Source organism: Myotis davidii, unplaced genomic scaffold (genome assembly GCF_000327345.1).
Source record: "Myotis davidii unplaced genomic scaffold, ASM32734v1 scaffold17, whole genome shotgun sequence".
Lineage (NCBI taxonomy): Eukaryota > Metazoa > Chordata > Mammalia > Chiroptera > Vespertilionidae > Myotis > Myotis davidii.
Genome location: NW_006288624.1, coordinates 2,521,360 through 2,549,151, shown reverse-complemented (window position 1 = coordinate 2,549,151; position 27,792 = coordinate 2,521,360). Strand labels below are relative to the sequence as shown.

General features: G+C 46.6%; 1 protein-coding gene across 1 annotated transcript in view; it reads left to right on the top strand.

Moving 5' to 3' along the window:
- Positions 1–27,792, top strand: part of SMOC1 (SPARC related modular calcium binding 1) — a 72,580-nt gene that overhangs the window by 8,697 nt on the left and 36,091 nt on the right. The window contains exons 3-4 of the mRNA XM_015562033.1: positions 11,476–11,575; positions 13,664–13,711. Coding sequence (XP_015417519.1) covers positions 11,476–11,575; positions 13,664–13,711 — 148 coding nt within the window. The remainder of the gene's footprint in view (positions 1–11,475; positions 11,576–13,663; positions 13,712–27,792) is intronic.

Sequence of the window (27,792 nt, the reverse complement as noted above, 5' to 3'; positions counted from 1 at the left end):
CAGGTTTCAGGCTGCACAACTGTAAAATGGGAGAGCTAGCTGAGCCATACAGAGGCTGGCAAACTCTGACCCATGCAATGTATAAGGGTTCCAATTACTTTACATCTTTGCAAACATTTGTAATTATCTGTTTTCTTTATTATAGCCATCCTGTTAGTTGTGAAATGATAGCTCTCTCTTTTTTAAAAAATATATTTTTATTGATTTCAGAGAGGAAGGGAAAGGGAGAGAGATACAGGAACATCAATGATAAGAAAGAATCATTGATTGGCTGCCTCCTGCACACCCCCTACTGGGGATTGAGCCCACAACCCAGGCATGTACCTTGACCAGGAATTGAACCATGACCTTCTGATTCATAGGTCGATGATCAACCACTGAGCCACACTGGCCAGGCTGAAATGGTATCTCATTGTGTTTTTACTTTGCATTTCCTTAAGGACTATTGATATTGAGCATCTTTTCATGTGCTTTTTGGTCATTTGTATATATTCTTTGGAGAAGTTTCTATTTAGATCTTTTGCTCATTTAAAAAATTCAGTTATTTATCTTTATTGAGTTGTAAGAGTTCTTTTTATATTCTAGATGCAAGAATCTTATCAGACACATGGTTTACAAATATTTCCCCCATCATTGAGTTAATTTTTCATTTTCTTGATCACGTCTTTTAATGCATAAAAGTTTTAATTTTAATGAAGTCCAGTTTATCTACTTTTAAAAAACATTGCTTGTGCTCTTGGTGTCATGTCTAAAAAAAATTCCCTAATCCAAGGTGGTAAATTGATTTCAGAGAGGGAGAGAGAGATAGGAACATAAATAATTAGAGAGAATTATTGATCAGTTGCTCCTACACACCCCCTACTGGGGATCAAGCCTGCAACCTGGACATGTGCCCTTGACCAGAATCGAATCTGGGACTGTTGAGTCCACAGGCTGATGCTCTATCCACTGAGCCAAAGCAGCTAGGGCCATTTCCTTTTTAAATGAACAGTGGGGTGAGTGTTGTTCTGCACCCATGTGTGGGGTGAATGCCAGCTGCCATCCCCAGGAGAGTGAGGAGATGGGGCCAGGAGCTTGAAGCCAGTGCTGTGTTTTTAGGCATTGCGACAAGTATCCATGTCCTTGGTTTGGTATTTCCAAGGGAAGGAAAAGCTTGCAAGTAGTAAAGTCAGGATTCAAACCCAAGGGCCTGCTGCAGAGTTCTTAGTCCTAATCACTACTCTCTATGCCTCTCTAAAGGACATTGCATCTTTGAAAAAAACCCACATTTTTTTAAATTGATTTCAGAGACTGGAAGGGAGAGAGATAGAAACATCAATGATGAGAGAATCATCCATCAGCTGCCTCCTGCACGCCCCCTACTGGGGGTCTAGCCTGCAACCCAGGCTTGTGCCCTGACCTGGAGTCAAAGAGTGACCTCCTGGTTCATGGGTCAATGCTCAACCACTGAGCCACACCAGCCGGGTGGACTTTGCATCTTTTAAAGTGACATTGGCTATAGCATAGCTAAGGGTGACTCAGGTGAGTAGGTTTGGAAATTATGTCCCATGAGGAATATTCAAAAGAGCCAGAGATGGTTTGTTTGGAGACCAAAGGGATAAATGAGCATCTTCTTCAGACATTTGTCTGTGGATGACAATAGCTTTTTACTGAATAGTGTCACAGAGCCGACTCAGGATTGCTGAGTAAAATCCTATGTAATAAAGAGTTAATATGCTAATTAGACTGACCAGCAGAATGACTGTCCAGATGACCTTCCGGACGAAGCTGGGGCTGCGAGGGCTGAGCCCCTTGCACGAATTTCGTGAACCGGGCCTCTAGTATATATATATTTTGAGTCAGATTCTGACTCAAAATAGGGAAGAACTTTTTACAAGCAGAGCAATTCACAGATGGAAGGTCTGAACCAAACAGAGCTTAACTGGGAAATGGGTGAGCAGGGACTGAAGGCTGTTGAGCAGGGGTGCCGTGGGGGTGGGGAGGGAGTGCCAGTGCATTGGGAAGGAGCTTAAATTAGAGACTGCTGGGAAGTAACTCGCACACTTTTTAGGATTTTATGAGACAATAGCTAATGTTCAACCAGGTGGGTAGGTACACAGTAGGCCCACAGCAAGCACTTACTCAGGGACCTTCCAGGCAGAACCATTAATACCCACACTTAGGGCCATTCATTGCCACACCACTCTGTGTGCATGTAACACACCAGGAGGTGACCCTGCAGGTCAGTCAACTAAACTATTTTGCAAAATTAAAGGGGTCAGATTTTTTTTGCCAGGTCAAAGTAGAGAAAGGTAATAGGAACACAGGAGGGAGTTATGAAGGCAAAAAAGTTAAATTAAAAGTGAAGTCAGACATGGGAAGAGGAAGAGCTCCCACTCCCACAGGCCCAGGACTGGCCAGACCCTCACAGTTCAGATCTAAGCAAAGCTCCTACACAGGAGGGACTCTTAATGGGCATTTTAAAACATAAAAACATATTTGACTCCCCCCCCCGCCCCGCCCACCGGCGCCACCAAATGGAAATAAAAGTGAATGAACCAGATATCACATTTGCTGTTTACAAAATTGGCTATTCTAAACACCAAACTAAGGTCAGGAGTCAAGAAAATAAAGCTTTTTGAGTCCCTGAAGCCCTAACACACAGGTTCTAAATATATTTTAGATGTGTGTTGGGGGAATAGTGTTCATTCATACTTTTTGGGGGCAAAAGGTCTTCATCATATACTTGAAAGTGTGGTATTAACACTGACAAATTGAGTACTAATTTGTAAATTTGTACCTTACTCCTAAGCAGCAAAAGTTCAATTTAGAGAGGTTTGTAGAATCATATAACTTTTGGGTTAAAGGGGACTTCAGAGGTTCCTGGTTTATCTTCTCCTTCCTCTCCCTGTCCTACCCCAATCCAGGGCTCAGATTCCACTGACAATTTCTCAAGAAGCAGTCATCTAACTTTTACTTGATTACCACCAGAGACAGGAAGCTCATCACCACCAATTACAACATACATAATGTGCTTTGGGACAATTTAGGTTGGAAAGTCCTTCTCTACAATGACTTGAGAGCTGTCTTTCTGTAATTTCCAACAAATGACCTCAGTTCTAGCTGTGGGACTTATGGAATCCACGGAACTCCTACTTTCCACAGAAAGATTTGAAAACAGACACCATTATGTCCTCTGAAGTTCTATCTTTTAGCCGACAAATATTTCTTTTTGTCCTGGCATAAATCCTTAGTTCTATCACTCCTTCCCATGACATAGGGACTTATTTAGGTCTCTCTTTCCTTCTGGTCTCTTTTTTTTCTGAATTCAATATAGCATGTTCTTCCCCAAACTGGACACAAGATTTTGGATGTGGTCATAATCAGCCTGGGGAAGAATAGACTGTCTCATTCTAAACACACCACTTCTAACGAATATGGTGTTGGCAGCCACATTACACCATCATCTCATAAAAAACACAATCGACAAAGAATCCTTTAGTTAGGAGGATTTGAAATTGAAGGGTTATCTTCCTTCCTGCATCTCCTCCATTAAATTCTGGAGGATGAGGTAAATACTGTAAAAGGAAAACCCCACATTCCTTCACAGACTGCCCTCTCTAGACCTGGCATAGAGCAGGGGACAGTGTCTACAGCCCACAAGAACAGCTGTGCTTTGAAGCTTCGGCCTCCAACCCTCCCTGCTCAAAGGAAGGGGAAAGGGGTGGAGTCAGGGTATGCTGAGAGCAGGTTCTAGACCTGACACGACTGCAGATGCTTTATGCAGCATGGGCAAAAGCAGGTTTACAGTTGTGAGCAGCAAAATGGCTTATTCTTGTGTTATTTATTAATTATCATATTCCATACCAACAGCTCTAAACCTACGTTTGCCCCACCCTGTATATCTTGTCTCATTTTGTCTTCTCAATGACCTTCAAGGTGGGCGCCATTAGCCTTATTTCATAGATAGGCACAGAGAGGTTATATGACTTTATCAAAGTCACACAGCTTGTAGGTGAGATCGGTTCTTTGGGCTCCAAAGCTATGTTTTCTTTCTGCATCTTGTTGCTCCTGAGCCAAACCTGACTGAAGATTAGGGGGTCATTGCTGGATCACCTTTTTCAAACTGAGGCAAAAGCATGCTCGTGCTCAGCAGACCAAAAGGGTTCCCCATCCCTTCCTCTGCCCCACCCCTTCTCACAGCTCCAGACTCTCCTCCACGTGTGAAATCACCCGGAAAACGCAATGCTGCAACCACCAGATCCTGAATGAAAAGACATTATACCATCAAAACACCTGGAATAGAAGAACTTTGGAAAGAAGGATGGTCACAAGGTCCTTGTTCGCACATTCCCACCTAGAAAATTTTGTACTTGCTTCTTGAGTATTTCATGATCATTGCCAGAAAGAGTGGCATGAGAAGTTTCCTTTAAAACAGCGATTCTTCAAGGGTGGCCTCCAGGCCAGCAGCCATGGCATCACCTGGGAACTTGTTAGAATGTAGATTCCCTGGCCAACCCCAGACCTAATGAACCCAGAAACTCTGTGGGCGGGGCCCAGCCATCTGTTTTCATAAGCTCTCCAGGTAATAAGCAATGTTCTCCTGCAGCTGCTGATGGAGAAAGGTGTTCTGGGGGTACAAGTAGCAACCTCAGCTGGCCTGGAGACTCGGTCTTTCAGGCAGGACCAGGACACCCCTGGAACACAGTTTCTCAGAGGTTCTGAAGGGAATGCTGACAAAACGAAAACGGGGCTGCCCAGAAGCAAAGTGCTCAGTGGGACCAACCCAGCAAGATCCTTAACTTTCACTGTGCATTCGCGTAATCCGAAGAATCTGCTAATTGATTTGGAGCAACTGGCAGATTAAAAATAAAAAGACAGCCTCATGCTCTCACCACCTAAAGAGACAAATATCTGCTTGCCTTCTGCTTTTGGTTTAACTCGTTCCTCTGGGACATGTTCAGGTACATGATGGTGGACATTTCATCCCAAGTTCGGTAGTTGCTACCAAGGATGTTGAACTGAGCCTGTCTCTTTGCGTATGGTTCGCATTTTCTGTTTTACAAAAGAGGCACAAAGAAACAGAGCCCGGGAACAAAACCACCAGGCGAGGAGGCGCTGTGCCTCGGAGGGGACCCCAGTAGTCAGTGAAGGTCTGGGGGCAGTTCAAGATGGATTTCCTCACAGATATAGAGCTTGGGAAAGCCTTACAGAAATGGGGGTGGGGGCTTGCCGGAGGGAAATTATTTTGAAAGAACCTGCTCTCCGGACTGTAAAAAAGTAGGGCTGGGAGAAGCAAAGAAATACAGCAACGCCCTGCACTTCATTATATTGCCTTTTTAAAAATAAATTTACAAAGCAAATTTCAGAGAACACTAATACCATGAAATGTGCCCCCCACAAAATTAAGGGGGGCCCACAGTGAAGTAAGGTTAGGCACTGCTGCAAACCATCACGTCCTCTGAGAGCTAGGTCTTGGATTGATATAAGGCTCTGAGACGTTCTGCAGTTGAGACCTCTTTTCATTTCAGTTGAACCAATATTTCCAAAGTTATTTGGCTAGAGAAGCTCCGCATCCTCAATAATTCCTAGCCACACCCCACAGGACACCAGCTGCATTCATCACTTACCCAAGTGGCCAAGCGAAGGTGTCGGGAGCAGAGGAGAAAAGTGGGCACATGCAGGAGAGGCTGGTCTAAGGAAGCAGGGGACCCTTCACACAAGGGGAAGCAAAAGTCCAGTGACGGAGATGAACTATGGGATGTGAGGTCCGACCCCTGTCAGAGAACCATCCCAGGAATAACTAAGGAAAGCAGGCCGGCCATTGCACATAGCGGAGGCCCCCACGCAGTTCCCCATATTACTCCAGGCAACTCTCCTCACTCAGCCTGGAGCAAAAGACTCTCTTTCAGCTGCCTCCTGACCAGTTATCCTATAACTTCCTCCTCCCTCTGAAAGGGTGCCATTTGCTGGGGAATTGAGACACAGTTCCCTCTGACGCCAGCACACCTGCCACAACGAGGTGCTGGCCCTCAGGCTACCTCTCTGTCTCTGGTTTCCTTGTTTGTAAAATGCTTGGGTTAGACAGGTGAATGCTAAGGTTTTCTCCAGCTCTGTCCATTCTCATATTTTACAAGAGGTTGGAGTTCGGGATTCAAATTCCTATGCTGCTATGAACTAGCTGTGACATTTGAACACGCATCCTCCACTCGCTGTGCCCTCCTATGAAAGACCTGCACCCAGGGTGACTGAGGCCCGAATGAGAGAATGCATAGATGGCATGGTGGTGATGGAAAACCGCTGGAAAGTGGAAGGTGGTGATCTCCATGTGGGGCGTGGCACCTGTGGTGATCGCCGTCCCCTCTGCCCTTCTCGGTGCTTTCCTCCATCCACCTCCTACCTGCTCGATCCTGTGAGCAGGTGTTTGCCTGCTCTTCTCTACTCATCACTCACTCAGCTGCATTTGTTGGGAGTGCCAGCCTCTCACATTCTGCCAGTGTCCAGGAGTTGGGCTAATGTTGAAGATTAACAGGCCTAAAATAATTTCAAATGTAGTCATAATTTAAATAGAGGTTGACTTGCAATATACCACTGAGCTATTTATATAAAGGACTTCAAGCCACAATCTTTCTTGTTTTTTTATTAGAGAGAGAAAGAGAGAGATGCCTTTTCACTTACTTATGCATCTATTAGTTAATCGAACCTGCAACCTTGCTATATTGGAATGACACTCTAACCAACTGAGCACTGGTCAGGGCCAAACCAAAAATCTTTAAGATATGAGTGAGAGATGAAACTTACTTATCTAAGAACACACTGTTTTTTGTTTTGTGTGTGTGTGTGTTTAATATTTTTATTGAATTTAGAGAGAGAGGAAGTGAGAAGGAGAGAGAGATAGAAACTTCAACAATGAGAGAATCATGGATCAGCTGCCCCCTGCACACCCCATACTGGAGATTAAGCCCACAGCCTGGGCATGTGCCCTGACCAGGAATCAAATCTGTGACCTTTTGGTTCATTAAACCACACCAGCCGGGCAGAACACACTTTAAAGTACTTTTAGGAATGCCAGTTACATTCAACAGTATAGTTAAGCAGAGAGTAACCTCATGTAGGCTGATGTACAAACACTCTAGTCTCTTACAAAAGGACCCATCAGTTGACATTTCAGCCTTCCCGGGATGCTCCAGAATGGGTGGGAGCAAAGTCCATGGTTTGTACCTGTACCTTTGGGGCCAGAACAATCCTGAGTGTTGAGAACTGCACAGTGGAGACTAGAAATGGCAAATTAATTACCTTGTCGATTCCTCTTGGGCCATGCTTTTGCCACAGATTGATCTGTAAGCTGATTAATTTGAGGCTGGGGGTAGGGGAGGTAGAATGAAGAATAAATAATTTATTAATTCAAAAGAATAAATAAGTTTGCAAAGAAAGAGGCTAACCTAGGTAGAACCTACATCTTGATGTATGTGTAAACCATCAATTCCATAGACTTGATATCCTGAATTTTTCTGCAAGAAGCCTTACTTCTCTCCTCTGAGGGTAATAAAACTGTTGCTACAGGAAAACAAACTTCCCCTTTCTCCATTGAAATGTCTTCAAACTTTTTGCTGATTCCAGACTGCCCCCTCCATGTGCCTGGTCAGGATAGGGTGTTTTTGGTGGTTCCCACCCGAGAATCCAATTGTGCCCTTTTTGAGTGTATAGATAGTTTGCTGATGCCTGGCTGGTATGGCTCAGTGGTTGAGCGTCAACCTATGAACTAGGAGGTTGCAGTTCGATTCCCCATCAGGGCACATGCCTGGGTTGTGGGCTCAGTTCCCAGTTGGGGGTGTGTAGGAGGCAGCCAATCAGTGATTCTCATTATTGATGTTTCTCTCTCTCTCTCTCTCCCTCTAAAAAAAAAAAGAAAAAAAAGAAAAAAAAAAGTTTGCTGAAAAAGAACACAGTGATAATAAATAGTGTAGCTTGATTGGGTACTTAACTGTGTGATCCAAGTGCTTTATTTCCATTATCTAATTTAATTCTATCAGCAGTGGCACCAGGTAGGCATTGTTAGCTCCCCTTTTAAAATAGCCTCGGGCCCTAACCAGTTTGGCTCAGTGAATAGAATGTTGGCCTATGGACTGAAGGGTCCCAGGTTCGATTCTGGTCAAGGGCATGTGCCTTGGTTGCAGGCACATCCCCAGTTGGGGGTGTGCAGGAGGCAGCTGAGCGCTGTTTCTCTCTCATTGATGTTTCTGATTCTCTATCCCTCTCCCTTCCTCTCTGTAAAAATCAATAAACTATATTTTTTAAAAATAAAATAGCCTCGGACAGTCTGAGGCTGGCTTTGACTAAGAACCTTTTCGAGGCTGGTGAGGGTTGGAAGTTTCAGTGGTTAAGGGGGATCCCCGCTGGTGTGTTAAGGAAGGTGAGCTGCAGTCTGACTTTATGACCATTGCTTCCTGTCTTCATGTAAATCTTTTCTTCAAGATGACATCTTGCAAACTCCCCAACATCTTACAAACACCCTCTTGATTGAGAATCATGGGTTAATTCACTTGGGGCTCTTTCAGCACAGGGAAGTGACCTTGTCCACTGCCCCTGCCCTGCAGCATACCTGGGCCAGGTGAGCCCATTTCTGTGTGCTCCAGGCCTCAGAGGCAACAATTCCTCACTTGGTTCCAGTTTTCTAGGACTTGGAAGTAGCTCCCAGCCTGAGGATTTCGTGATTTGCAGTCTATTCCTTGGACCCAAGGAAAATGCTGAGGGCCCGGGGGAGAAAGGGGCTATGTTTGGGCCTATGGGCCTGGCTGGGGGCTGGGAGGCAGTGTCCATGTGCCCTTGGAGAGACAATGGGCATAGTCAGAGGGCATGTAGCCCTTGGGACCCGCTGAGCCCAGAGGTCAGATTATATCCCTTGAAACAAAGCTTTGGGCTTAAGCTCTTACCCATTTAGTTCTGAGCCCACTAGCCTTGGGTGGGACATGTCCGGGAGGAGGAGGCTTCCACCCAGCGGTTTTCTGCAGCTGGACCACAGCGCTCAGTGTAGCAGGCAGCACTGGGCCAAAGGCACAGACTTGGGTAGTACTGTCCTCAAGGAGAGGGAGGCAGCCTTGACCATGGGAGCCAAGGGGCCCGGACTGAGTCAGTGTGGCTGCCCAGCCCCAGAGACAGGTTTCCCTTGAGGTGATTATTGGCCAAGGAGGAGAACGCCGCCAGCCAGGCCCTATTAAAATTGTTAGTGGCGAGGAATCGTCTCTAGGAACTATCCCCTGCAGGGCTGACAGAGTCCGAAGCGGTAAAATCCAAGTTTCCACCACGTTTCCCACCCAAGCTTCGCGAGCTCTGGCGCAGGAGGAGGCCGGCCTGCCAGGTGTTCCTGACGCAGCTGAGAGCAATCATTGCCACAGCCACGCTGCCTCGGCCATCACCCACGCCAGGCACTGGGCTCACACTGTTTGCTCTGCTCTCCAGAGCCTTCCAGGTTTGGCGTTGTCACCCCCATTTTATAGATCGGACTAAAGAGCTAAGTTTGTAACTGGCTGGACCAGGCTTCAAACTTGGGTCTGCCCGGGTTTCTTTCCATTCCACCATTACGCCTCCTCAGAAGGTAGCACTGGCCCAACCCAAGATATTGATCCCGAGAGAGCATCTGGGCAGCAGCCATGGGCATGGGATTGGCTCCAGGAGATGAGGTGGGCGTGGAGCGTGGCACTGGGTGAAGGCCTTGGCTCGGATTGTTTCCTTGCATGGACAGGAGAGGTGAATGCCTCATTTAAACACAGAATCATGCTTGTAGGAACGGGATGCCCTCCATCTTGTTCTTGTCCTGATTTCTGGGGATAGGTCCATCGGGAAACGACTAGCCTTGGGGAAAACGACAGTGTTTGGGATCCACACAAAAGCAGAGGCCTTTCCGTGGCTTCCCTGCCTTACCGATGCCGGCCGTCAGATCTCCTTTACCTCTGTGCCCCTCGTAGACCTCAGCACGCAGGCTGTATGCTATTACTGTCTACCCTCAGCTTCAGCATGTCCTTGATCCCAGGAGGCACACTTCTTCATACTGTAATACCTGTGCAAATTGGCACATCTTGTGAATGAGGTCTACATTTGACGTGACGGGGCTGTTTAAATTGATGTTGCATTTTTAGAATCGATGGAGACCAAGACTGAGTAAATACGATAATTCATGCACTTGTTCAACTCATCAAATGCCTACACTAAGTGCCAGGCATTATGCTAGATGCTTAGAATATAGAAATAACCTCTTGTAGTCCCTTGCCTTTGGGAGGTCACAGTAAAGGGAGGAAATAGACTAGATAGAGCAACAGTTATAGTTCTTGTGATAAGGGCTCAGAATTTGGGAAACCAAGGTGTGTGGAAGATCAGAGAAAGGAGGGAGGAGAGGTGGGTAGGGGGCTGGGACCACTTTGCAGAGAATGTGTGTCACGAAGGAGGTGGGAATCCGAAGGGGTTAGAAGTGGGCTGGGCGTGGGTTATGGAATGGTATTCTGGAAAGATTGAATTATTGGAGCAAAGTTCAAAATCATGAGAAACTTGGACGTGCTTGCAAGCTTAATGGGTTTGTTGTGGCTGGAATGGAGTGTGTGTGGAGACATGGGTATAAAATGAGGCTGTGGGAATAGGAAGGAGGCAGATCATGGAGGACCTTGAGTGCCACCCAAATTTGCTTTGAGGTCCTGCACGGTCATGAGCTTAATCTCCATCCTGAGTCTAGCAAATCGTGTGGGGGTTTTACGCAGGGGAGTGATGCCCTGATCTGTGTTTAGGAAGTTGTGCAGGAAGCAGACAGGAAGAGGATGGCAGGTAAGATGAGGTGGATAGAGTGGCAGCTATCAGCAGAGAAAGAAGAGTTACCCCGAATGAAGCAAAGCCTCATTTTCATTTACTATTTCCAGGCAGGGTGGAGGCTTGAGCCCTGGTGCAGAGGGGCAGCTAGAACCTGCAGGCACAAGTGACCTGTTCTTGCCTAACCCCGTCATGTGTGCCCTTGTCTCCGGAGAGCCACCTGACCAGCAGGCAGCTGACTATAAGAAGGGATGCTAGGAAAAGCTGGAAAGACAAGAAAAGCTTAGTACCGCCTCTGCTTGTTAAACAAGGGTCACATCAACCTTCAATGGGGACATCTAACCTGTATTTGCCAAATTAGTTCACCAATCAGACTTTTTTACAGTTGGATGGGAGTGTATGCCAGTGCTTGGAGGAAAAATATGTGGGCATTGGTGAGAACCATCACAGGAAACACATATTGGATTTAAGACAGTGTTAGAAGTCATAAGAAAGAAGTAGATAAGTTTTCGTGGCTGTACATGGGAGTCATGCAGAAAACATAATGTTGTTGGCTGACGAGCCCACTCTGGGGACAGATGCTGGGGTAAGAGGTGGAGGAGCTCACCCACCATACTGGGGATGCTTTCGAAGGGGTGAGAGATAGCTGTGGATATTGTGCCCCAAGACTTACAGTTCTTCCCCTTTGACTTTTTCGTACAGGTGCAGTGCCACACTTACACGGGGTACTGCTGGTGTGTCACCCCAGATGGGAAGCCCATCAGTGGTTCTTCTGTGCAGAATAAAACTCCTGTATGTTCAGGTACCGTAGGGAGGGGCGGGAGGAAAGAAAAGGGTTGGAGAGAGACCTCTTGGCTGTCCCCTGAATTCTGTAGGGGAATATTTGAAAGATTGGTGGTGGTTATCAGCCATCCCCAGGTGAGGGAGGGTCCCACTCGAACATGCACTTGCTCTTAGTCAGCCGGGTGACAGAGTCAGTATATACCTGTATGCATATATTTATTATTGCCAGTGTAGGTTTCTGGTTCAAGGCTCTTTCCCCCAAATATTGGCTGTAACCCCTAGAGCACGGCATATACATTTTTAGCTCAAATGCTCTGGCTGCTGGTGGCCCTGGGAGCACTTGATTGAGGTGGATTTCAAGGCTGCATGGGAATGCAACAATAAAGACCATGGTGATCCATTAGTGATAGTTGCCATGAGCACAAGAGAGGAGAGTGGTGGCCTAATCACCATAGGTGTGCCACCCCTGACAAGGTAATGTAGAGCGATGGAGAACTCTCATCACAGTGGCCCTCACACCTGGCTGCCCTTGGCGGTGCCTGGGGGACGAAAAAGAACCCAGGTGTTGAGGCCCCTCCTGTATATTCTCACCCAGCAGGTCTGCAGTGAGACCTGGAGTCCACATGTGTATGAAGCTTCTCAGATGGTTCTGATGAGTAGACCAGTTAGGGCACCACGGCTTTATAGTGACCCTCTAGCTCAGCCCATGGCAAAAATTAAGTCCTTTCTATTTCCAACTTGATAAGCATAGGGACATTTTGCTCTTAGGTTAGCTTCAGGGGACTGTGGACTATGGGTTTACACAAGCCCCACACTTTTGCCTTCCATTAAGATGAGAGTTTCTCCCTTAATTCACATGCCGCTCAGCCTTCATTAAAAAATACAAAACCCTATCCCACCATCTGCTGCTTCATATTTCTCAATAGCTATGTGTATGAGGTTTTATGTATTTACTTATCTTAATTTTGAAGTGCAAGCAAAGGATGAAACATTATTCTAAAGCCTATGGGAGATCCCAAAGGCTAGCAGTTCTGCTATCCTAACGTTTTCCTTTTTTTCCACAAAGTTTATTCATTTTTCTTCTGGCCCTGCTATATAAAGGGAGAAGCAAGTGGGAAGGGCAGTGAGTATCTACATTAGGAAACCAAGACTTGTAGGCCAAAAAGGGAAGTTTATTTTTGGTTTACATGGAAACTGGAAACCTTAATTGGGCTGGTTGTGGGAAGGGGCAGGAATGAGCCCTCCTTGCAGATGACCTGGAAAGTTCCATTGAAAGCAAACAAATGCACTAGAAGCAAGTCATGCAGGGTAAGATAATTGAATTCTCACAAAATCAGTGCCTGGAAAAAGGGTATGATATAGACTGTGGAAATATGGGTTCTTTCTTTTCTTTTGGTGTGGGACGTCCACAGATGCCTTTCTGTGGATGAGCTGGCTGTGCCCTGCCTGTGTGGTGGGTTTTGTGGAAAAGACAGGTGCCACATGATCAGGACCAAAGGATGGGTGCATATGGCATCCTAGCATCTGCAGGGCGAAGTGTTTGGCCAAACTCACACATTCCCCTCTCCTTAAGGAGCAGCCTGCTGCATCTAGAAAATTGTTTCCATGCCTCAGACTATTTTGGCCCATTCAGGACAATTGGGCCAACAATTTTCTACTTAATGCAGATGGAAAATCGCCGATTTCCTGCCCTAACCAGCAAGGGATGTCAATCATTGCATTTGCAGTAAGAGAGGGTTTCTTTTTGGTTGGTCCTACTGAATAGCTATGGCTCAGAACATGGAGCCGGTGGGGGAGATGGGGAGTGGAGGCGAGGGGCAGTCATTGGAATGTTCAATAAGGGAGAAGTCTGGTTACAACTATTGCCAGGGAACCTGGAAATCATGGTTCATCTCAACAGTGCTGTGATACCAGTGACATTGACATTAAACAAACCCCACTCAGCATGTATGTATGTACTAACTGTGTATATAATGTCCCTAGATGTGTATACGATATATATACACATAACCATATGCTCATAACATCAGGCTGTGCCAACACTATGAAAGGAACCAACCGCGATGCATTCTGAATGCCTGTGTTTCTGTTTCTCCTCTCACCCAAGGTTCAGTCACCGACAAGCCCTTGAGCCAGGGTAACTCAGGAAGGAAAGGTGAGTAGAGTTTTATGCTTTATCTAAATGTTTGCTCCTAAAGCCAGTCCAAGCAAGAATTCTTGGACAAGATGGATGGAGCTGGGGTGAGAGGTAAAGGTGCCCTGCAGAAAATATCCATTCTTATTCTGTGTTTCCTCCCAGAAGCACCGAGGTGAGTATGGCTCATCGGTGGTGGGGACCAAGCTCCCAGGATTTCTGGGGGAGGTGAGCGAGTGCAGGCCACAGAGCTGGCAGCGACCCTGAGAATCTTGGTTCCTAGGAAGTTCAGTCGATCAGTGTCGCCAGCATTAAACAAGAAGGATAATGAAAGTACTAGTAGGTGTGCTCAAGTCTGCACCGACTCTCTTATTTTCGAAACCCATCTGCGCATTATCTCCCTCACTGCTTCTCAAGAACTATCCCAGCTCCTCCAGGTTCTCTTCACTAAGACTAGGCTGGCTTCATGGGCTTGCCCCCCGTGCATTGGTTGTCATAAAATTCTCAACTCTTTTGTCTTTGAACTTGTGCTTTTAAGTGCGGAAAGTCGACGGGACAATGACATGTGCGTGTGAGCAGCAGTACATGCAGTTACATGTCTGCTGTTGATCCTTGGTCCCATGTGCACATAGCTTTTGTGATGCATGCTTTTATAGTACGCTCAAAAATTTAATTTTTCTTTACCTACAGCAACATCAAATAGCAAATTAAAAACACCATGGCAAGCCGAGAGAGACTATGGGAGAGAGGACACAACTTTACTTTTAGTCTCTTTAATGACACTTTCCCCTGCTTTTTGAACAGAAGGCCTGTCGTTTGCACTGTGTACTGGGCCCTACAAATTATATATACTTCGATTAAGGCATTTGTCTGAGTGCTCTTTAGGGGTCCAGCTGCCATGAGGAGCAGGTCCCCGGGGTATGCGGACCATAATTTCCGGTGTGGCAGACACTAAGATCACCGCTGCTCACTTCCAGAATGACATACAAGCACACGGAGAGCTGTGGTTGCATAGAAAATAACTCTCAATTTCATTGCATGAGTGAGAAATCCAGAATCCCCATTTTCAGGTAAAACCCAGACAAGGGACCTTGGCTGAGTTTGAGGCTTCCCACCTGAATCTGGGCCTTGGGAACTTCATGCTCATAAGACCCACGTGCTAGTTGGCACACGCTGTCACAGGGAGACCAAGGTGAGTCCCTAGACCCTGCTCCAGGCCAGGTCACCCTTCCTGAACGTAGGAGATGAGTGTCCAGAGAACCTGCTGCCTAGTTGTGGGTGCTTCAAGAAGATGTGGAAGTAGGGCATGGTGACACCACCACCCACTGCAAAACATGGACCAAAGGTCTATGTGGGGCTCCTGCAGGAATGAGTAAGTGGGTGAAAAAAAGAGAGCAAGTGCCTTCCTAGGTCTTCCTGGGAACAGCGGAGACAGCTGTGAGTGTGCGTGGTTCCTTCCCATGGGAGAGAAACATGGCCGTTTCTTTCTGCAAAGAGCTGGAATCATCCATTCTGTGAATGGCATGTATCTACGAAGTATTGGGGCTGGAAAAGAAAGCTGCCTTCAGTGTTGCTTGTTGCAACAGGAGTCTTCAGAACATGCGCTTTATTTCTGGGTATGAGGTCCTGGTAGTAGGAAAAAAAAGGCAGTCCACTCAGAACTGACCACCCACGAGAGGATACAGAGTTCATGATGCTGAGTAAAGCACCCACACCAAGAAAGGCCCATGGGGTTTGGGTTCTTAAACTGCACAGAGAAGTGCTTTCCAGATTGACGTGACTTCGCACCCCATGGATAACGTAAGAATCAGATACATGGTCATGGTGGGATCTCACGGATTTGTCAGGAAGAGGGCAGGGGAACCTGATTCCTTCAGGGGTGGTGCAGGGAACAGGGGCATAGAGTCTGAAGCTTCATCTCAGAGCTAAGCTGTCATCAATTTTTAGTTCTTTGCTGTCCTACACCAGATGAGTTCCTCCCTCCGTGATGGTTCTGCAGAGGCCCCCTGTTTAGTGAAAAGGCCTGGAGGGTGCGGGGGGTGGCGTGGTGGGGAGGGAGGAATGCTAGGGCTTATTTATCCTGGAGAATTGACGTGTCAGTGGGCTCTCTTCCTTCTACTTGGGAGGATCGGTGTAGGTGCGGATCCTGTTCTCTCTCTGCCATGGGCAGTGCAGTGAAAGGCAGTTTGGGGCCACCTGTAGGAAGGGCCACCTGAAGCCACACCTGCCCAGGAAGCTGAGGTTTGAATGGGGACAGGGTGCGAGAGGGCATTCGTAATATCCTGTGTTGGCCCACTGAGGTCCCTCTTTCAGCTGCCACTTAAGAATGGAATGTGCTCCGAGGGCAGCAGGTGGGAAGACACAAAGGCCCCTTGTCTGAGCTCGTGCCCACATGTGGGGTCTCCTAGCAGGCATCTCCAGAGAGCCGGAGCTCGCAGCCCTGAGGCCTGCCACAGGCAGATGCTGAGCCTGGCCCTCCTGCAGGGCAAGGGTCCGGGTGGGAAGGAGGTGAGGCTAGAGGGCTGGGTGTGTGAGCGGTGGGGGGCTGCGGGGGAGGAGCAGACCCGGCCTATTCTTTCCCCACCCTCTTGAACATGCTCCACTGACAGGGCTGGAGGGATCGGTTCTCTCTGCCTGGAAGGAATGAAAAGACGTATTGTGCAGCCACGGAGAGTCTGGTTGCCAGCCAGGAATGAGTCCTCCAAAGCAGAGGAGAAAGGCAGAGCGAGAGGAGGCTGGGGGAGGAGGCCCAGAGAGATAGCAGGAGCAAAGGAGGAGGGAGAGAGGCCAGGCAGTAGCAGGTCACAGCCGGTTGGCCTGGACTGGGAGGCCTGGGTTGCTGAGGCTCCTGGGTCCACAGGTGTGGAGCCCGAGGGGAGAAGGGGAGGGGGGGAAGTGCTGTTATCTTACCCAGATGCATGTGCTCCTGGAAGGGAGAGGGTCAGAACTTCAGACTATTTATTTAATCCCTTGGAATGTCCTTGCCTGGCTCTGATCTCTGGGCCCCTTGTGTTTCACCGACTCCTTTACAGGCACATGTGTGGTAATTAACACGTGCAGTGTAGGTCCCGGCCATGTGTTTGAGTTTCAAATATCCATTGATCTGGGGCACTCCCATCCCGGCCACCCCTCCCCTTCTTCTCCTTTGGTTCTTGCCCTTGAAGAGTGACAGAAGGGGGGGGGTGTCTGTGTGTATTGGAGGGTGGGGGACACACGTGCATCCACATGTATTTTATTGAGGCTACAGAGGAATGTCAGAACAGGGGAAAGAGCCCCCAACAGCCCTTAACCCCTGATGATCTGTTGCTAAAACAGCCCAAGGCTGCAGAAGTTGTGGTAGGGATGAATTTTTGGTTTCAACTCAAGAATGGCTGGGAAGCAAATGTGTTTAGAGATCATGAATTTACCGAGTGGCTTTTCCTGGCCGACCAAGGCTTGTGGGGTTTCCTATGGTGCCTCTTTTTGGGGTGTTGGTGATAATGTGGATGATTTGGGGAGCCCTCGGGATGACTGAATACAGCCAGGGACTGGTCCCGGAGTCATTGCTTGTGAGGTGGCAGCAGGACTGCACCGCCTCCAGCGGGTGCGGTGGAGGAAGGGCGTGGCGAGGAGTGACTGCATGACATAGAGGCGAGCCCTTGTACACTGAGTGCTGGCAGATCTCCAGGAGGTTTTTCCTTCTGGACCTGGGACCTAGAGAGCCCAGGGTGATGCTTCTGTACATGGCAAAGGGAAAGTCTAGGGCCGGGGTCGGCAAACCACGGTTCGCAAGTCACATGCGGCTCTTTGGCCCCTTCAGGAGCCGCATGTGGCTTGCGAGCCGTGGTTTGCCGTCCACTGGTCGAGGGTCATCAGGGGTTTTCTGCAGTTTGCCTTTTTCTCCTTGTACCAGGTCTGGGAGTTCACTGTTTAAAGAAAGTGAGGACAAAAATAAAAACACGAGTAGCCTCTGTGTACATTTCTCCATGGGCTTCTGTATTTATCAAGCCAGTCTTCAAGAGGCACTGAACTTCCAAAACCCAACCCACCTTTAATTTGCAGAGATTTTTTTTTAATCTTCACTGGCTGCTGTGTAGTATGTGCTCCAGGTAAAGAGTAGGTCACACTCTTTTATCCAGGTAAAGATAGAGACAAAGGTCCCTCTCTTTTGTCTCTATCTTTAGAATTTCTCATGGAGCCTGGGTCTACCGATTGGTACCAGTTGGGAGATCTTGTCACTCAAGTGAAGGATGAAGCATCCTCCTGATTTGGGGTTGAAGGATTTGCTTAGGGCAGGGGTGACGGATAGCAGGCATCCTAGAGGAAGGGGGTAGTTAGCACACCTGAAGGAGGTTCGCCTCATTACCCTGAGCCTGGCTGGGATGTGCAGGCTCTTGTCTTGGAACATTCTACATGTGGGGCGTCACTCCTGCTGTACCCTCTTCCCAGCTATCTCTCTGATTCCTCTTCCCCCAGCACCGAGGGAGAAGGTGGATCAGTAGTTGATGTGTCAGCATGGCCATCAGATGGCAAAAGTGTGATGACCTACCAGCCTGCGCTGGATTTGGATGGAGGTGGGCAGCAGATGACCTGTACGGGTTGGCTTCTGTGCACATTGAATTTCCCTGTGGGATGAGAAGCATTCTCATTCCCATGCTGTGCTTGCTGACAAGAACTGTGCCTGAGCAGCTCCAAGCCCAGGAGAGGCAGCTCTTTGCTCTCTGCATGCATGTTGCTGCTGCTTTCTGGTGCTCTGAGCCACCCTCACCAGGCCTGGCATATCCGTGCACCAGCTTTGCAGAGATTCGTTGCAGAAGGGGTGTGCATGAGTGTCATGTGTGCACCACATCTCCTTCCTCCCACAGTTAGTACTCTCCCAGCTTAGCCCATCTACTGAACCCCCTGCCCTGCATCTTAACCCCTATTCTGGGGTCTCCAAAAGAAAGTTTGTGCATGGAAGATACTAAATTTAGAGTTGAATCCCTGCCATATCCCCATTTCCAAGGGCTGGAGATGAAATGGGGTGTATGGATCTGGAATAGCATCCTAGTCATAGGTTCTTACAAGTCCCTGGCGTTATTAGTAACCATTGACATTTTATATTTGTTTTTTTATTCTTTAATTCAACAAATACTTATTGAGAACTTACTGAGTACCAGGCTTGTTACAGTCACTGAGGATCCAACGACAAGTAAAATGATAAGAGCCCTGGCTTTGCCTCACGGAGCTCATATTTTAATAGTCCTTAGCCTCTTCTTATAGAACTTACCTTCAGGTGGAGGTAAGGCCTCCCAGGGAGCACAGCTTCTAGATGCTGGGAAGCTGTCGCCTCTGAAGGGGACAGAAGATGGGTGGATCCTCCAAACAGGCCTGGGAGGAAGCTCTCAGGGCCAGAGCCCCTAAGGAAGGACCTCTGGTGGAGGCTGTCTGCCTGAGATGAGCATGGCCACAGGCAGGCTCTTGGTCCCTCTACCTGGTGCCTTTGTGGGGCCCCTGACGCCCTGGTGAGACAGCTCACTGTTCCTTGGCCGAGTGAGTTCGGTTCCAGGTGTGACACAGAAATCTGGAGGGAGGCCGGGATGTCGGCATATGGTGGGAAGGCCTCACGCCACATCTGCACCCCTGTCTCCAGCCCCGAGCCCCACAGGGCTCCTGTGGCAAAGGCTGAGGAGTCATCACTCTTGGGCCCTATTGCACCAATTCTGTGCCTGCTGAAGAAAGCTGTGAGACTCAAGGGCTGCTTATTCTAAAATGTGTAAGGAAGGGCAACAGAACTAGAACAGCCCCCATCTGTTTTTATAAATAAAGATGTCTTTACTATTGTACTCCCTCATCACCCTTTATGAATTTTCAACTGATGCTTCCCTTTGTTCTTCCGAACAGATGCTACAACCCTTTTAGTATTGATTTCACCTTCTTTTTTAGAAAAAGACATTTTTTAGAGCAGTTTTAGGTTCACAGCAAAATTAGGAGGAAGGCACATAGATTTCCCCTGCATCTGGGCATCCTCCACACATGCACAGCCTCCCCATTATCAACATCTCACCAGGTAATCCATAAACCTACACTGACACATCAGTATCACCCAACGCCCACAGTTTACATTGGGTTCACTCTTGGTGTACGTGTTATGGGAATGAGCAATTATACTATGACAGGTGTCTACCTTACAGTATCACACAAAGTATTCTCGTTGTCCTAAAAATCCTCTGTGCTCCACTTGTGCATCCCTTGCTCTCCCCTCCCTACCCTCTCCTCCCACCAGCAATCACTGACCTTTTTACTGTCTCTAAAATTTTGCCTTTTTCAAATGTCACATAGTTGGAACCATAATATTCTGTTTGATTTTAAGATTATAATGCTATAGTAATCAAAACAGTGTGGTATTGGCCCAGGGATAGACACATAGATCAGAGGTACAGAATAGAGAACCCAGAAATAGGCCTTTTGCACAGTGTGGAAAGCTGTTTTGTGACAAAGCTCCAAAAACAATGCAGTGGAAGGAGGTACTCCTTTTGATAAATGGTTCTGTAGCAATTGGACGTCCATAGGCAAAACCAAAACCACCAAGCTCCTCACACCTTATACAAGAATTAATTCAAAATGAATCTTGGACTTAAATTTAAAATGTAAAAAGCTATTGAAAATTTTAGAAAAAAAACATAGATAAGAATCTTCAGAATCTGTAGGTAGGTGAACTTAGACCTTTGTTTTCTTAGAACACCAAATACATGATCCAAAACATTTAAAAATGGAATTAATTGTGGGACTTAATCAAAATTAAAAACTTGCCCTTCCAAAGATCCTGTTAAGGGAACAAAGAAACTACAGATTGGGAGAAAATATTTGTGAGCCACATATATGACATAGGACTGATATCTAGAACATATAGAGAACTCTCAAAAACTCAGTAGTTGAAAAACAATTCAATTTAAAAATAGGCAAAATACTTGACTAGACATTTCACCAAAGCATATGGGTAGAGGGCAAAAAAAAAACCAAACAAACCACCAAAAAAACCCCCAAAACAAACCAAACCAAAGGATGTTCAACACCAATAGCCATAAAGAAATGCCAGTTAAGACTATGATAAGATATCACTGCACATCTATTAGAAGAGCTAAAATTAAAAAAAGAATAGTGCAATGCCAAATGCTGGTGAGGATGCAGACAAACTCAATCTTTCACACATTGTTGGTAAGGAATGTAAAGTGATACAGCCACTCTGAAAAATACTTTGGAAGCTTCTTCAAAAATAAAACATCTAAACATACACTTACCATATAATCTAGCAATTGTACTCCTGAGCATTCGCGCCAGAGAAATGAAAACTTATGTCCACACAAAAACCTGTACATGGATGATCACAGCAGCTGTATCTGTAAGAGCCAAAGAAGGATACAGCTCACATGCCCTTCAATGAGTAAACTGGGTGGCAGACATACCATGGAATACTACTCAGTAATGAAAAGGGGCAGACGGTTGATATGTGCAACCACTCGGATGGGTCTCAGGGCATGGTGCAAAATGGAAAGGGCCAATCTCAAAAGGCCACATACTGCATGATTCCATTCATGTAACAGTCTAGAAATGACAAAACGATAGAGATGGAGTTTGTGGTTGGCAGGGGTGAGGGATGAGGTAGAGGAAGGGAAGTATGACTATAACGATAAAGTATGACTATAACGGAAGTAGCATGAGGGAGATCCTTGTGATGAGATAGTTCTGCATCTTCATTGTGGTGGTGATTACATGAACACAATTGCATAGAAGTTACCTAGAGCTGCCTACATACACAAACGAGTGAATGTGAAACTGGTGGAATGTGAATAAGGTCTGTGAATCATGCCAATATCAATGTCCTGGTTTTGCTATTGTACTCTAATGATATTACCTGTATAATCATGTTACCTATATAATTATCTAATTACAAAGATGCCATCACTGGGGAGAACTGGGTGAAGGATACATGGGACTGCTCTGAATTATTTTTGCAACTTCCTGTGAATCTATATTCATTTCAAAATAAACAGTTTTCAAATAAAAATAAGAATTCTTTACAGTTTACAAAATTATGTTATAAGCATCATTAGATTTCATATGAGCTTCACCATAATGCAGGAGGATGCATAGGGCAGATTTCAATGCCATTTTATACATGGAGCTGTTTCCCACTCTCCCTCCTCTTCCTCTTTCACCTCTGATCTACCCTTTGCATTAGCCTCATGCTTTTGCTCTTATTCAGGGGAATGTGGAACTTGAGGATGTGGGCAACTGCTTGCAAAAAGACAGCTTTAAGCTTGTTTTCACTTCTTTAGGGAGGGAGTGTGCAGGTGGGTAGATGGAATGTAAAACATGGATCTTTTGTTCTGGAAAGGACCCAAACCTCAGATAGCGCTTCTGCTCTCAAAGTTCGGAGTTGGGACAGCTCCCAGTCCATGTCTGAGCCCCAGTGGTCATGGGACATACATCTCAGGAAATGCCGAGGCTGAGTAACATTCCACCGTCCGCCTGGTGTGATTCCGGCCAGGTTTTAAGGGATTTCGCAAACAGGCCTAGTTGTCTCTTTATGATGCTCAAAATAAGTATTATTACATGAACACAATTGCATAGAAGTTACCTAGAGCTGCCTACATACACAAACGAGTGAATGTGAAACTGGTGGAATGTGAATAAGGTCTGTGAATCATGCCAATATCAATGTCCTGGTTTTGCTATTGTACTCTAATGATATTACCTGTATAATCATGTTACCTATATAATTATCTAATTACAAAGATGCCATCACTGGGGAGAACTGGGTGAAGGATACATGGGACTGCTCTGAATTATTTTTGCAACTTCCTGTGAATCTATATTCATTTCAAAATAAATAGTTCAAAAAAAAATAGCAGTCTTCTGTGTGAACCCAGCCCTGAACTGACCCCTCCACTTTTGTTCTGGAAAGGACCCAAACTGCTCAGATAGCTTCTGCTCTCAAAGTTCGGAGTTGGGACAGCTCCCAGTCCATGTCTGAGCCCCAGTGGTCATGGGACATACATCTCAGGAAATGCCGAGGCTGAGTAACATTCCACCGTCCGCCTGGTGTGATTCCGGCCAGGTTTTAAGGGATTTCGCAAACAGGCCTAGTTGTCTCTTTATGATGCTCAAAATAAGTAATCTCAACTTCCACACTGGGTCCCTGAGTCTGGCATAAATGTGGCCTCTTCAAAAGCAAGAACCTACCACACTTCTACCAGCCTGAACTTTATCTCTATGTCTTTGAACAAGTTGGCCAACAGAAGCCCAAAAGAATATCAGTGGGAGAGTGACCAGTGATGGACCCGCAATGGACAGAGCCCAAGAACTGAGGGGAGTTGGGATCACTGAGAGACCTTCTGAATTTCAGGAGGGGGGGGGTGGTTTCTTTTTTCCTCTTTCTCCAAGGCTTCTCAGTCTTGGAGACCCCAAAAGATGCCATTAATAAGGATTCCTCCCCTGGCCCCTTTGACACATTTGCTTTTGAAGGACCTGGAAGAGAAAGCTCTTTGTATGTGGTCAGAATAAACTCATTGTACACCCAAACAATTAACTCCTCAATGGACTTGCCAGACCCTTGAAAGGCCCAGCCCTGCTTCCCTGGACCTCTTGGGCTCTATTCAGTCCATTATGCACACCAATGTTTTGGGGTTTTGTTTTGTTTTTTGTTTGTTATTCTGAAAAGTCCTTTCCTGAGAATAGTCCGAGCGGATCAACATTGTCCTCAGCCCAGCATTTATCTCCACTCGCCAGCGAATGTCAATCAGGAATCAAAAAGCCAAACAGAGGAGGCTTTGAACGGTGTCATCGGGGGTCGAAGTGACTTCCAGCTGTCTGTGCGTGGGCCAGGCCTTCTCGCAGGGCAAGGGATTGTGCTGTCACACAAACCCGCTGTGTGTATGGGCTCCCAGAGCCGTGTGGGGGCCGCACGTTCTGGGGCTGCACCTGCAAGGAGGCAAGCCCGGGGGTGGGGACTCTTGGGAGGCCAAACTCTGTGGCTCTGGGCTGGGTGGTTTCCAAGGCTGCTCACTGCCTCGGGGCTTTTTAACTGAGGCTCGGTCTCTTTGTGACTTCCTCTCCCCTGGTCGGTGGTGAGAAGAGATGAGGAAAGCCACCGGCCAGAGAAGTTGAGTGTTGTAAAATGTGACAATATTATTATTGTTGTTGATCTTGACATCCTCCTTGAGAAATTCTTTCAAGTTTGCCTTGTTTATTTTTTTTTAATATTTCCAAATTTGCTTTTTTCTTCCGGTATGAAAAGTAAAAATCTTTGAATTGGCTTTCCCCCAAGTGTTCTGTCTGCTTCACCGTGGTCTAGAAGTGTGTTATGGTAGATGAAAGAAAAATAAAGTCTTGCTATTTGAGGTTCAAAAGAATCACCAAGAGTAAGTGTCAGGCATCAAATTATCATGTGCATATATATAAACTGAGATTCAGCTATCTTTCTCTTTAAAATACAGGGTAGAGCAAAAGTAGATTTACAGTTATTCATATGGAAAATAATACAATAATTAATAGATAATAATATAAGAATAAACGGTGTTTTGTGTACTCACAACTGTAAACCTACTTTTGCTCCACCCTATATATGGAAAAGTCTCCCCGCAAATCACGGATTGCTCAAATAACATAGCTGTTGCTGCTGCCCGATGATTTTTCTGTGATGACGTTGACACTACCTCCCCTTTTGTTTTAACAGCTTTATTGAAGTATAATTATATACCATAACATTTACTCACTGTCAATGTACAATTCGATGAATTCAGTACATTTCTGGAGTTGTGCAGCCACTACCAGAGATCAATTCCATCTCCCCAAAAAGAAACTTTGTGCCCATCTATAGTTATACCCATTTCCACTCCCAGCCCTAGGCAGCCAGGGGTCCGCTTTATCTCTGTACATGTAAATGGACTCATGCAATATGTAGTATTTGCACATGGCTTCTCTCATTTGGTATAATGTTTTCGAGGTTTATCTATATTGCAATTACTATATGTGCAATTACTATATTGCACGTGTTAGTAATTCATTCCTTTTCACTGCTGAACAATATTTCTTTATATGGAGGTATCACAATGTATTTATCTATTAACCAGTTGACAAACATTTCTTCCCAGTTTGGGGCTGGAAATATACTGCTGTGAATATTTGTATACATGTCTTTAGCTGGATATGTTTTTATTTTTCTTGGATAGTCTCAGGATTGGAATTTCTGGGTTGAACAGTAAATTTATATTTAAGTTTTGAAAGAAATTGCCAAACTCTTTTCCAAAGTGGTTACCCAATTCTATATTCCCATTGGCAATGAGCAAGGATTTCAGTTTCTCCACATCCATGCCGACACACGGCATTATCTATTGAAAATTTTTTAGCCATTCTAGTAGGTATGCAGTGGTGTCTCATTGTGGTTTTAATTTGCGTTTTCCAAATAACTAATGACATTGAGCATCTTTTCATGTGTTTAGCGGCATCCGTGCATGTTGTTTGGTGAAATGTTTTCTAAAATATTTTGCTCATTTTAAAGTCAGATTGTTTGTCTTCTTATTGAGTTGTAAGGTTTACTTTATTTCTTAACTTAAAAACTTTGGTAGGATTTTAACTTTGCAAATCCAATTTTGAAAGTAGGCTGTGGGATGAGACGTTTTAGTACTACTATACCTCCTGTAAGAGGGCTTTGAAGTCTTTCCTCCTACACAGCATCCTGAGGCTGGGGAGGCAGGCAACCTTCACTGTTAGAAGAGGAAATCACTGCCCAGAGAAGAAAAGTGAGGGGTTCGGGTTACCAACTTATTGCCTATAACACCTGGATCTGGAGTGTGACCCCGATGGAGACTGGGAGGCCAGGGGCACATGTGGAAGCGTTTCTGTCTCCCCAGGGCCCCGTGTGGGGCCTGGTGCTGCCCGAAGGCTTGCCAGCAGGCAGGACCGATGTGGACCTTGGACCCAGGCCTTGGAAGGAAGCACTTGTTTGCTGGGTCAGGAGCCAGGTGCCCAGGTGCCCGGAGATGATGGTCAGAGGGTCCTGTTGGCGTTGGCCTGGCCTCCCATCCTTTGGGCATGCTGGATCTCACAGGTGGCTCTCCTGGCAGCAGGGTACCGTGCTTTTCGCACTTCATAAAGATTTCCACCTCGGGCCTCCCCGGGGCAGTGCAGCTGCGTCTCCTCACCCTCGGTGACCCTATCCTGCAGACAGACCCACTCCCTGCACGTGGCTTCATGCTGTGTGGCCTCTGGGCCTGCATCTGGGCAATCTTGGAGGTCCTCAACCTGCGTGCTTTCCCAGGAGACCGGAAGCCCTTCCTCCTCTCCCTGGGCAGCAGGCATTATGGTCTGGCCGCTGGACCAGATGGGCAGCCCCCTCCCCCCCGGGCTCTTATCTGGATGATGAGAGGGGTAAACAGAATGTTTCTGTTGTTCTGCTCCAGAGAGAGATACAGCTCTTGGAATACGGGAGGATTTTAATTGAATATTACAATGTCACATAAGCCATTTTCCACTGAGGTTCTCACTCGGCATTGTCCCTCTGGCCGTGCGTGACTTCTCGCTTTCCCTTTGTGGCCCTCGACGCCCCTCCGCCCTGTGCGAAGGGCCTGCACACACTGCGCTGGGCCATTCGGGCTCTGAACTCTGCACCCAGCGGCAGCAACCAAATGTGTATTGCAGCTGCCAAAAGACTTCATTCAGTGGCTCGTTGAAGTCAATGGAAGGAGGTGTTAATAGGGTCAGGGGAAGTGATGCTATTAAAAATGACATTGTGTGGCTCTGCTCCGTGTTTATCCTCCCTCAGTGACTTCCAGACAAACTCACCCAGCTTGGCATCAGAGATGCCTGCTCCAGACTCAGTGTGAGGCAAATAAGCACTCCAGCTCGGTTAGTTACTCTTCTCTTCCTGCTGCGTCTTATCCCTTGGGATGGTGGTCAGGTGACTCAAGGTCACCTTGGCCCCTGTGGGAGGTCAGTGTTGGTGTCAGCACATGAGAATAATAGCAGGGTCAGGTGTCACACAACTGTCGGATCGCCGGCCTAAGCCTCCAGCAAGGATTAGGGCCTGCACAGCTCTCCCATCTTAAGATCCCAAGGGTCAGGTGTTGGTGCAAGAAGGGGATCAGGGCTCTGTTCTTTTTGGCTCTCTGGACGTGATGCAGGGAAGTCAGCCAAAGGTTCTGGAGCTCCGAATGGTGCCGGGGTTGTTATTCCTGATGATCTGACTGGCTTTGCAGAGACTGAGAACTCGCATTCTCCACAAATAGTTAATGCTCGGAGAATAAAGTGTTCAGTTCTGAGAGACCTCTGGGGGTCTTGGGAAGAGAGAGATGTTGTAACTATAAAAATGTCTGCGACCACAGCGCCCTCCTTCCTCCCCGCACTGAGGGAGGAAACAGAATTCTCTAAACTATGCATTCTCAAAGGGGGCGAAGATACCTGCTCCCAGCTGTTGTCAAGGAGGCAAACATTGGTTCTGGGCATTGGTTTGGGGTGGGGGGAGGGCCCGGTGGGGAGCATGCTCTGTTTACATATAAAGCACAGATATACATACAGTACATGGAGTGTATCTTTTATTAGGGAAGTGATTAGGAGAAAAGTGTCTACAAATGCTCCTTAGGTGAGTAATAATGGGGGGGGGAAAGGGGTTGAAAACCACTGCTGCAAACTAAGGTTTATTTTGATGAAAATAGCAGAGACCTGAAAGATGAGAAAGCGGCCAACCCTGCCAGGATGGAGGGTGTCAGGACTTGGCTGCTGGGAGCTCCCTGCTCCCATCATCTGGGTTAGACGTTGGAGAGTGAATCCAGGGTGCAGTCTCCCACGTCCCCGCTCATGTTTGCCCCTCCTCTCACAGGGGCTTGTGGTACATGCTATTTCACAGAGGTTCCCAGTTCTCTTCAGTTCAGCATGCTGGAGAGAGAATGGTCCTTCCTGCCTTCTCTTCTTATTCATTCTGAAATTGTATTTAATTTTAAATTCTTCAATTACAGTTGACATACAATATTATACTAGTTTCAAGTGCAGAGCATAGTGACTTGGCATTTATATAACTTGCAAAGTGATCGCCCTGATTAGTCTAGTTCCCATCAGACACCCTACATAGTTATTACAATATGATT